Raw genomic sequence first — 12,166 nt, forward strand, 5'->3', positions numbered from 1 at the left:
TGCTTCATAGAGTTCAAGTAACAGACACATCTCAACATCAACTATTCAGAGGAGACTGTGTGAATCAGGCCTTCGTGGCTGAATTGCTTCAAAGAAACCACTACTAAAGGACATGAATAAGAAAAAGAGACTTGCTAGGGCCAAGAAACACGAGCAATGGACATTAGATTGGTGGAAATCTGTCCTTTTGTCTGATTTGCCATGTCTTTGTGAGATGTTGAGTAGGAGAACAGATCTCTGCATGTGTGGTTCCCAACGTGAAGCATGAAGGTGGTGGGGTGATGGTGCTTTGTTGGCGACACTGTCTGTGATTTATTTAAAATTCAAGGAACAATTAACCAGCATGGCTACCACAGCATTCTGCAGTGATAAGCTATCCCATCTGGTTTGCGCTTAGTGAGACTATCATATGTTTTTCAACAGGACAATGACCCAACACACCTCCAGCCTGTGTAAGGGCTATTTGACCATGAATTTGACAATTACCCGACCTCAACCCAACTGAGATGGTTTGGGATGAGTTGGACCGCAGAGTGAAGGAAAAGCAGCCAACAAGTGTTCAGCATTTGTGGGAACTCCTTCAAGACTGTTGGAAACGCATTCCTTGTGAAGGTGGTTGAGAGAATGTCAAGTGTGTGCAAAGCCATCATCAAGACAAAGGGTGGATACTTTGAAGAACATAAAATCTATTTTGATTTGTTTAACACTTTTTTGGTTACTACATGATTTCATACGTTTTATTTCATAGTTTTGATGTCTTTAATATTATTCAACAATGTAGAAATTAGTAAAAATAAAGACAAACCCTTGAATGAGTAGGTGTGTCCAAACTTTTGACTGGTACTGTATATATATATTTTTTTGCAGGACGTAACATATAGTATGAAATGGATGACACTACTGGATGACACTACTGGCTAAAATTATACAAAACCTTTATAATGCATCTAAGTTATATAAGTAAATGTGTGCTGACAAAGCTCTATTAAATTAGGTACTGCAAAATTTGAAAATGTAAACATTGCAAAATATGAAAACTTCACTCAGATAATTAACAGAAATGAATCCCTTAAAAAGCTTTTAAAACTTCACTAGTTGATTTCAGCAGCCCAAGCCACATTCTCTGACTGAGCATCAGTTGGTGTGACACATTTTCACATGCGGACTTTGGGGACGAGAATTCGAAGTCCAATATAAAGATATCCATCTCCAGCAAGCAAGCGAGCGCTCCACAGTTTAATTTGCTGTGTTTTTCATGCTCTAGTGAAGTAGTAAATTCGGGTGCAGGCTGGCTGAGGAGCCTTATCAGCGACAGCGTGGCTGGAGTCTCCACGCTTCACATAACACACTTCCTCTCTCTCTCTATCCCTCACTGTCTCTCCTCTCTTTTTCTCCCCCCTCCTATCTTTCTCTCCTTCCCTCACTTGCCTTCTTTCCCCTCTCTCCATTCCCTACCCTGCTCTCTTTTTCTTCCCCTACCTTTCTTTCCCTCACATTCTCTCTCCCGGTCTTCCCTCTCTTCTCTTTCCCTCTCTCCACCTGCTATACTTTCTCCAAAGCTGAATGCATGCACAATTTAAATGGAGAGAGGCTTTAGGTCGCCTACAGTGAGTTACCATTAACGGCCAACTACTTTTGTTGATGTGGTTAAAGGCAATTCCTATAGTGTAGGCAATTCTTAGTGTGTTGATTGCAATTTCAAGAGTGTGTGTGATTGGTCCAATGTAATTTGCCCAAATGAGCAAATTAAATCATGTTAAAAATCATAAAATCACTGTGTAGAATCATGGCCCACCTCCCAGCGTCAGTCTCTTTGAAGATCCCGTCCTGATTGGGGCAGAGCTCACAGCTGGGCGTGACTCCGTTCTTGCAGGCATCACAGAACCACGGTTCCGTGGAGTTCTCCGAGGCAGAACTCATGATGGAATCACTCTCCCCGTCCACTCCATAGCAACCTGGAACACATGTAGAACGTCAGTCACATCGTCAGAGGTGCTTTCAATAATGTTGATCGGTAGCTGACAACAGTTAACATATTCCATTAGCTTTTACGTTTGCTGAGGATCCTCTTAAAAGGTGTGAAGGCTGAGTCACACCTACGACCGAAAAGACCAGAGAACAGTGCCCTGACAAGCAAACAACGTGTCAACTTTCTGTTTACTTGTTTCCCCTAAAACCTCCAGAGAGCTTTCAATCTACTCTAAAACTTTTTACTCCAGCGTTCTAAGAGGGAATATTTATCATATTGTCGAGTCCTCAGACTAAGAGAAGCCACACGCAAAGCACGCTAATATTTTTTCCAGGGTTGCCAAAACAATTACTTTCGTTGATGCGGTTTCTATGGCTGCTATTACACTGGCCAAACGTGGTCCGCGCTACAAATGAGGGCAGCAATCAGCCTCTCTGCCTTCCATTGAAGAGATAACACACTGGCTCCTAATTCAGTCAACCAGCCTCCAGGCTCTCTGAGCGATGGGAGACTCACAAATCAAACGCTCAATGTTGTACATGCTCTGCATGCTTGTCACTCTGGACCACACTCGGGAATCAGTCGAGTCTGACGACCAACCGACGGCAAACATTGAGAAGCCACACCAGACGGCAATGTTTATTCAGTTGTATGTTGTTTTTTCTCTCAGTGCATACATGTCCTCTATATGTGCTCTCTGATTTTGACCATTTGCTTTGCATCACGGTGAACAGATAGGTTAGAGTGGCTTGAAAACGATGTTTGTCTGTGTGGAAAATAGGCGGGTTATATAGGGTACTGCTGTATCCAGGTCATCATTGTAAATAAGAATTTGTTCTTAACTGACTTTCCTAGTTAAATAAAGGTTACATTTACAGCAGGTTTATTTATGACCAGGTCAGGAAGTCCAAGTCAGAATTACATCAATCAAGTCAGGATTACATCAATCATGCACTGATTATTTCAATAGGGCAATTAGTACACAGCTGGAGCTTCATCCTGACCTCCAAACCACAATCTCTGCCTCACATTTAACTACAACAAACTACAAAAAATGTCCTTTCTCAATGATTCCCCCCACAGTATGTAGGCAAGGGCAAGAGGCTAAGTCCCCAGGTGCTCCAATATAGCTCAAGGTTTATTTTCTTAAAAAAAAAGATATTACTGAAAATACTGCTGGCAACAGTTGGGTGCTTAATAGTGATTGGTGCTTTGAACCAAGGGGACCGGGAGCTGTGAACGATCACCACGCTGGTTTTACCGACTTACGGCTGAACCGTCGCTGCAAATCTCCGATGTTCCTTTTGAACCGAGATACAAAGCTGGAAGCACTAAGCCATGGGGTGCTGGCTAATGTGAGCTAAGCTGACCAAAAGTGATGACTACGGGGTAGCTTCATAATCCTCCAAGTGAAGATTATCCTTGTCACAAATGACGAGCTTGGCAGTTAAAGAGGTTATATGGGGTAGGGTATAGTGTTGACTAAATCAAGAGAAGAAGAAGTAATTTGAACTGTATTATGATTTTATAGTGAAAGAAAGATCTCACTGGGTATATGGTGCTGCTGAGGAAGGAAGGACGCGGTAGTGCTTACAAGACATGAAGTGTTAACATATATGTGTGAATATGAGTGTGTGTGTGGTTCTGAATCTCCATCTGTTCTAATATGAAGATGAGTGTTTTTCTTTTTCCCAGGATCAAACTAATAGGTACACATCATATTGGTGAGAGAGTAATCAGTTATTTTGACAGTGCATAGATGGGTTCCTATTTTCATGTTGGCAGCGATCTCACACTAATCATCTCTGTACGGTTCTCAACACACCCAACATAATGTCCATCTCTGCCTCCTCCTGAGAGTGAGGTGGAGAGAGTACACAAACACACCTGTCAGAGCAGCGCCATTAAAGGGGAATTCAGTTCATTGTTATCGATGCTGCTTCAGTGTTACCTATTCCATCATTACATCTCACTTAGATTTCAGACACAAATTATTTCAGATGGAAGTCGAACAAATCAATATTGTTTGAATATTTTGAGAAATGTACATGCAGTTAAATAATTGTTTAATCAATTCAAGAAACCAATATTTTATGTAAAAACAACTCAATAAACTAATACCCTATGTAAAAACAACTCAATAAACTAATACCCTATGTAAAAACAACTCAATAAACTAATACCCTATGTAAAAACAACTCAATAAACTAATACCCTATGTAAAAACAACTCAATAAACTAATACCCTATGTAAAAACAACTCAATAAACTAATACCCTATGTAAAAACAGGTCTGAAAAGAGAAACTTTTTGCCATTTAACTCATGAGGTTTTAAGCATCCAAGATGGATGCTCTTAGATTAGTTAAATTTCTCCCTCAATGGTAACACTTTCCATTCCAAGGTTAAGTGGACCTATTCAAAAGCACTCATATAAGCAGAGCCGATGTGCAAAATGGGGCATCACAGAGACAACACCCACACACACAGAGCCCAGATCTCACTAAATAACACCAATTACATATGATGTAATTGACGGTTTTCATGACAGATGTGTGTGTGTGTGTGTGTTTTCAGATGGAATGAGCAGAAAACAACTGCCAGCTGTCTTCCTCTAAATCACCGGCACTGAATTAAAACTCCATAATAAGATGGAGACCAATCTCTCAAAACATGACTTTATTCTGCTCCTTTTTAAAAACAATGCAATCATTCTCATGGCCGGTATACCATAGAATAAATCATTTCCTCGTTATAAGGGGGAGAAAAACCACAAGGCTGCTACGGCTTGATAGCGTTTTCACTTCAATTCGACTTTCTAAACCTGTTTTGAAAGGAAGACAGAGAGAGGGAGAGCGAAAGACAGAGAGGGAGAGAAAGAGTGGAGTAATTCAATAATAAGTATAATTCAATGTTCTCGTCTGACAAAGGCCTGATAATGGATTACAACGCTATTTCTAAAATTAAAATGAACTGTCAATAAGCAGCTTCACAATGCATTGTTTTCTTCTATGGGTCCCATTCATTCATTCATCTGCACTTCTCTAGGATTGAATTCATCTGAAAACACTGGAAATAAACACAATACAAGCTTAATATGTTGTGGATCACTTAAAGGCTCACTCTGTGATATTTACTATGAATTTGAGAGTGGTTTGGCCACATTTCTCCAGCCTCATTATAGAAAATCAAGTGGCAGGGCTGGTGTTTTGTCATTATTTTATTAAGGTGTGGGTCTTTAAATGCATTTCAGGGCTTCGGGAGCTGCCCTTGTGGCACCAAGGTTTCTGCAGTTAGTTGAAACAGCATGAGGGAAAACATGGTTTTTAACCTTGAGCTGAGCTCTTAACCCACATGAATATGATAATTACCCTGGTGTATAACAGGAGATACGGAGGATGTACAGAAGGCATCTCACTGCCATGGATAAGGCCATATGTCTGCTAAGCACTAAGCTCTTCATGAACCTCATCTAAGGCAAGGCTGCCTTCAAATGGCACTACTAAGAGGACTGCGTGACAGAGGAACAACAAGAGTGGGTATTGACAATGCTAAAGCTACTAGGCCTATACTTCAAACAGAACGAAGGGTAGGCTCTTAACAGTTCTGTAACAGACTAAACGATGTCATATGAAATGGACCACGGGTTGAATGTAATGCAAAACATAGGGAATGAGGTGCCATTTCAGACGCAGCCATACACTAGCACCCTTACAGTGAAGGGGGATAGAAGGATTTGTGCCTTGTATTGGATCTGTTTTACAGTAGAAGGCCCCAAGGACACTGTTAGAGTGTCAGAGAGAGTGTCAGTACTACAGTATGACACACGCCAGACCAGTTAGTCACACATGGACATTGTCCATCCAGCGACAACAAACAACAGCCCTCCTAAACATAGTTTCCGACTGAATATGCATTTAAACAAATGAGCCCAAACAGTAGCGCCTAAATGAATTAAGCACATTTGAGAAAATAATTAACTTTACGGTCCAGAACTCGTTAGGGAGCCGAGTGAACTCAATAGCACAGGGATTTAATTGGTGGTAGAATGATGTATGTCCCAAATGGCACCCTATTCCTTATTAGTGCACTACCTTTGACCAGAGCCCTATGTAGGGAATAGGGTGCCATTTGGGATGCAAGCAAGGCCTATTAATGACAATGTCATGTTCTTATATTAGGGGAGAGCATTTTAACAGCCACACTGCTTTAAATTACACTAGATACCAGCACACTGCTGAAACAGGAAAACTGCAAGACAAAAAAGACTAGAAATTGTAAAGAAGGGACATAAAAACAATCAAGAAGTGACTGGCTTCACTACTGAAAAGCTAGAAGGAGCATTTAGGCTTGAGAGAGAGAAAGAGACACAGAGATAGAGACAGAGAGAGAGAGAGATACAGAGATAGAGACAGAGAGAGAGACACACACAGAGAGACAGAGAGAGACAGAGAGAGAAACAGAGAAACAGAGAGACACAGATAGAGAGAGCGAGAGAGACACAGATAGAGAGAGCGAGAGAGAGACAGAGAGAGACACACAGAGAGAGAGACAGAGAGAGACAGAGAGAGAGACAGAGAGAGAGACAGAGAGAGAGACAGAGAGAGAGACAGAGAGAGAGACAGAGAGAGAGACAGAGAGAGAGAGACAGAGAGAGAGAGAGAGACAGAGAGAGAGAGAGAGACAGAGAGAGAGAGACAGACAGAGAGAGAGAGAGACAGAGAGAGAGAGAGAGAGAGAGAGAGAGAGAGAGACACACAGAATCAGAGCTTTTTTAATGGCGATGCAGTTAATGATGTCTGTGATCATTCAACACACACAGACACACACTAGCCCATGCTAATCAAAAGCAGCTAGTCTGCAGGTTCCAGGGCTGTGACAGATACAGGCTGTGTCTGTACGGACAACTGGCTATCTGAGCCTCTGCTGTGCTCACCAAGGCTTTTGATCTGTCTCTCCCCCTCACTCCCTCCCTCTATGCACTGGACTTCCTGCATCTTCTCCTTTCATCCATCGTTCCTTCCCTCTGGTCCGAGGAGGAGAGTTTCTGTCTGAACGAGGGAATGTGTAGTGCTCCGGAAAGGAGAACAAAGAGTTCTGGAGTCAAGCAGAGAGATGAACGAGGTGGTCGGACGACTCAACCAAGCTGCAGATAATGACAGCTCATCTCTCATCTCTTCCTCACAATCACTCCCTCGTTTTCTCTCTCTCTTTCCTGTTACAATCCCTTGTTCTCCCTCCACCCTCACTCTCTTATTTTCTCAGAATAGTGAGTCTGTGACATCATAAAGAGCACTGTGCCTCTAAAGCCCAGAGGAGGATGGAGGATAACCCAGCACCTTTTGACCCCAAAACTATGAGCTAAACATGAGCTGGTTGGAGCCAAAAAGGCTAACAGAACAATCCATGCATAGTTTAAGCATCCAGCATCCTCTCCTCCTCCCACTACAGTTGAAACTCCTGAGTTGGCAAAACGCCAGCTCACTCTCCTCTCATCAGAGTGGGTAGGGCACTGGGCACAGAATCTGTAGAAAGGCCCTGGCTATTCCTCTGTTTCCCATTTCATGCCAGCATCATCCCATGCATATGACAGGTTCTGCCTTGACGTGTGTGTGTGTACGTGGGGGGGGGGGGGTCAACTTTCTGAGCTGCTGCGCATAGCTGCAGTTGTGACATGGAGGCAACCGTGTGGGCCAACCCTCTCCTGAATCAACCAACCTCCCTCTCCCTCAGGGCGCCTGGCACTGTGGTGCTGCTGGCTCACGAGGGGGGGGGGGGGGGGGGGGGGGGGTGTGTGTGTGTGTCTACGAAATGGCTTGCGAGGGAGGGGCAGTGTTCAGTATGGAACAGCTGTCTGTTCAGTCAGGGGGCGGCCACAACACTCCTACCTGCCAGCCTCTCTCCACCACGGGAGGAGAAAATGCCTCAGTGAGGCTAATGAAGGAGAAAGAGAGTTCCTACTTGTCACTTTCTTGCTCTTCTACAGTCCTCCAACCTCTATGCATGTCTTACTGTGCATTTTCTACATTCCGTTTGTAGGTGCTTTAAAATCAGTAAAACATCTGTAAATAAATAAATAAAGTGATCGTAATTGAAAATTAGCGCTGTCACATTGATTCAGTGGTGTGCATGGGCAGCGTTACCACGCCTGTCCAGAGAAGAAGGCCACATCTGAGACACGATTTAAGAAGCCATTGATTTTGTTTCCAACCAGTCAGAGGGAGACACAATGAGCTAATAATGCTAGATGAAGAGGAAGAGGGTTAGTCTGTTAGTTCCCCAGCCAGGGCTGGATGGGGAGAACGCACTTCTGGTTTGCTGGTTTCCCTGCTTATGTTGAGGTGTGGGGTGGACAGTGAAGTGGTGATTATTTAGTGTTTGTTTCTGGTTGTGGGTATATGGAACATGCTACCAAAACCCAACCTGGCACCCAAACACCGGCTCATCTTTAAATCTCTGCCTTACAGAAAAAAACACAAACCTTCTGACCCAAACCTGAACAGCTAAGGTAGTCCTAGCCCTTCTGAACAGCTGTGTTTCTGACCTGTGCTTACCGTAGAAGTAAAATAGGAAAAAGCTACAGATCTCTTACCTTCGTGTACAGTCACACCACAGTTGTCACACTGGATGATCTCGTCAGCGTCCTCGCTGTTGTCTCCCAGACACACACAGCAGATCAGGATGTGTTCCATCCTCTGGGCCGCCGCGCTCCACGTCTGGGCACGCTCCAGCAGGGCATCCTGGGTAGACAGGAAGTGGGAGACACAGTAAAGTTTCGGTAAAACCATTATCAATGCACCCTTATACACTATATTGCAGCTGTTGCACACATGTTCTGTTTTTAACTAGGTGGAATGTATAGGTCTCTAAAATGTCTTCATCTCCGTGTTTGAATGTAATACACTGTTACATGTGATTCTAATATGCTTGTATACAACGGACCGGAAAAAAATAAAGTTTCCGGCCTCTGCAAACAAAGTTCCTCCAAGTCCTGAATCTAAAGCCTCTCACAATCTCCCCTCTCATCTGACCACAGATCATTATTGATAGACAGCAGTAGGCTAAATCTCATTCACACAGATGGACTCTAAACTAAGTCGATTAGCCTAACACAAAGCTGTATCTCTCTAGCAGTCTCTGTGGTTCTCTCACTCTGATACCATCCAATCTCCTCATTGGATTATATAACTCTGTGGCACATAGCAACATAGTGTTGGGCTGGCTAACACACTGGATCCAATGAAGGGATCAGAGAGTTATACCAACTTCTCTAACAACTTTCACGACTACATGATACACCTAAATGCTGAGGGTGTGAGGCAGTTTGCCAACAACAAAGTGTGATAGAGGACATAAAGTTGTGTTTACCTTGTTGCTCTTTCCCTGTGACAAGCTGTCATTGGTCAGCTCCTTGTCAAAGACACTGCTGCTTATCACTTTCTTCTTGGGTTTCTTCACCTCTTTATCACTGTCGCTACTGCTCCCTTCTTCGTTCTCATCTTCATCATCACCACCATCGTCATCCTCGTTGTCATCATCATCACTACCGCTCCCTCCGTCGCCATCTTCCTCCTCCGGCTCCTCCTCTCCCTCGCTTCCTCCTCTCTGAGCGGCCGCAGCCTTGGCTTTCTTCTTGCCGGAGGCGGGCCTCCAGTCGTTGTCGTCTTCGCTGTCGTAGTCGTCCATCTCATTGAGCTCTTCCATGGTGGTGAAGTCCAGCATGGGGCGTTTACGACGCAGGTTCCACTTCTTGGGCTCCTGTGTGGCGGCCGTCCTCCGCATTACCACTACTGCATTACCACTACCCACATTACCACGACCTGGATCAAGGGTTTTTATTTTTCATGTTTATAAAAATATTATTATTTCCAAACATGAATGTAACAAAAACATTTTAAAACATAGCCTACCTGTGCCACTCCCGCTTCCTCCACTCCCAGCCTCTGTGTCCGAGGCCTTCTCCTCTCTCCTCCGGCGGTCCCTGGGCACCCCTGATGGAGCAGGGTCTTTAGTGGTGGTGGTGCTAGTGTCAGAGGACGGCTGCTCTTCCTTGGTCCTCTCCTCTTCCTCTGTGGGGGTGTCGTCACCTGTCAGCTCCTTGGTCTGTTCCTCACCGTCCGTTGCAGAGCCGATGTTGTCCGAGTCGCTGTTGTTGTCCTCAGCAGCGCTCTCCTCCTTGGACCCCTCCTCATCACTCCCAATGGCACTACCCTCTGACCCTAGAACAGAGGAGAGAAGGACAGAGGGCATGTTCAACATGGAGTATGAATGAGGGCATGTTCAACATGGAGAATGAATGAGGGCATGTTCAACATGGAGAATGAATGAGGGCATGTTCAACATGGAGAATGAATGAGGGCATGTTCAACATGGAGAATGAATGAGGGCATGTTCAACATGGAGAATGAATGAGGGCATGTTCAACATAGAGAATGAATGAGGGCATGTTCAACATGGAGAATGAATGAGGGCATGTTCAACATGGAGAATGAATGAGGGCATGTTCAACATGGAGAATGAATGAGGGCATGTTCAACATGGAGAATGCATGAGGGCATGTTCAACATGGAGTATGAATGAAAGCATGTCTGCTGTCTTAATCTCTTGTTTGTATTGAGACACTTTAAATAAAGATGAACATGATCAAATCATGTTGCTAAGTGATAAAAGCAAAGTTGAATTCAGCTCTCTAACATTATATTATGTAGTCTAATCTACAATGCAGATTAACAAGAGTTGTTGGATTTCAAGGTGTCAGGTGACAGGTCCAGAGTCCAACACTCCAACACCACAGAGCCCAGGAGGTTCACAGTACTGTAGAATCTCATTATCAGCTTCTGGCCTCAGTGTGTGTGTTTCAGATAGGGTGGATGAAGACCTCAGGGCCAGCAGAGTGATAAATCCAGCCCAGGCAGAGTGGCAGGCCCGAGTTCGCCTCAGCGGCCACAGCCTCCCTAGATCATGCCGAGTCAGTGAGAAACACAGCTATACAAGGTCACTACAAGACACAGACAAGCAGGGTGATGAGGATTTCATCTAAACCTTGGAATGCCTGTATCTGAGAGTGGGGCGGCACTGACAGACGCACCGGGCAGAAAGTAATGGTGGAGATAGTCTTCTGAAAGCTGTGTTGACATGGAGAATGTCACAGCTAGGAAAATCTCAAAGATGTACATTGAAGTGTCATTTAAAGCTATTCAAGCCACAGCTAAATAGAGCCTTCATGACTACGAGTAGTCCATGATGGCCAACTTCTAAAAGGATACACAACCAAATAGCAACAAACAATAGAAATCCATGCCTTGCTTTTGAGTACATTTCAAGTTGGTTTGAATAATTCATTCTGAGCTCCATCTTTCTCCTCTCCAGTTCTATCTGAACTGACAGAAGAACATAACAGGAATGAACTGAGTGTGTGGGGGAAGAAAGGGTGTAATTTACAGGGGGGGTGGATGGAAGAGGACCCCCACTGCGGTTGGTTACCTGAGGCATCTGCGTCTCCCACTTCGAAATCACTGTCGTCTGAGCTGTCATAATCTAAGGCGTCCAGCAGAGAGGCAGCCAGAGGCTTCACCTGCCTGCGCTTCGACCCACGGTCCACTGGGAAGAGGAGAAGAACAGAGGAGATTCAGTGCCATGGTAGAGAAGTACCACCACCTTCATCATTAAAGCCAGGCCTGGGTCACCATTTAATGTACTGAGTGTTGCAAATATAAATCATGATTACAAATAGCTCAACAAACCAAATCAACAATGAATTGTATATTTTGCTGCAAATTTTCAGCTGCCATTGCCTTCCTTTGTTATTTTATACTGATCAAAATTCATATTGCAGTAATTGCCATGATCTCGGTATCAGACATATAATATGAATATAGGCTAGCCTATGCAAGCAGGTGTTGTGGTGTTGATAATCATAGCAATGCACATAACTAACTAGTCACAATGATAGTGGCTGTGTTGGTTGAGACGAGTAAAGCACATGTTGCTATGCAGGCATCACAGCTTGACCAGCAGGGATATGGCTAGCCAAACTAGCTAGCTAGCTGGCTAGCACTAGCCATACAATTATTACGGGAACAATGCTAGCTAACGAACGTTAGTTAGCTTTCGGAAAACACGTTTTGACAGATAATGGAAATACATAGCTATTAGTTACAACTGTAACATTAGCGGAATTGCTCGTCCAGTAACAATG

The 12,166-nt window shown here is 44.0% G+C and overlaps 1 protein-coding gene across 7 annotated transcripts in view; it reads right to left on the bottom strand.

Annotated features, from left to right (window-relative positions):
* Window positions 1-12,166, bottom strand: part of phf14 (PHD finger protein 14) — an 89,093-nt gene that overhangs the window by 76,581 nt on the left and 346 nt on the right. For all 7 annotated transcript variants that reach the window (XM_029732220.1, XM_029732216.1, XM_029732221.1 and 4 more), the window contains exons 2-6: window positions 11,452-11,568; window positions 9,879-10,187; window positions 9,337-9,788; window positions 8,561-8,708; window positions 1,796-1,955 (exon numbers count right to left, since the gene is read on the bottom strand). In XM_029732220.1, coding sequence (XP_029588080.1) covers window positions 1,796-1,955; window positions 8,561-8,708; window positions 9,337-9,788; window positions 9,879-10,187; window positions 11,452-11,568 — 1,186 coding nt within the window. The remainder of the gene's footprint in view (window positions 1-1,795; window positions 1,956-8,560; window positions 8,709-9,336; window positions 9,789-9,878; window positions 10,188-11,451; window positions 11,569-12,166) is intronic.

This window comes from Salmo trutta, chromosome 34 (genome assembly GCF_901001165.1).
Source record: "Salmo trutta chromosome 34, fSalTru1.1, whole genome shotgun sequence".
Taxonomy (NCBI): domain Eukaryota; kingdom Metazoa; phylum Chordata; class Actinopteri; order Salmoniformes; family Salmonidae; genus Salmo; species Salmo trutta.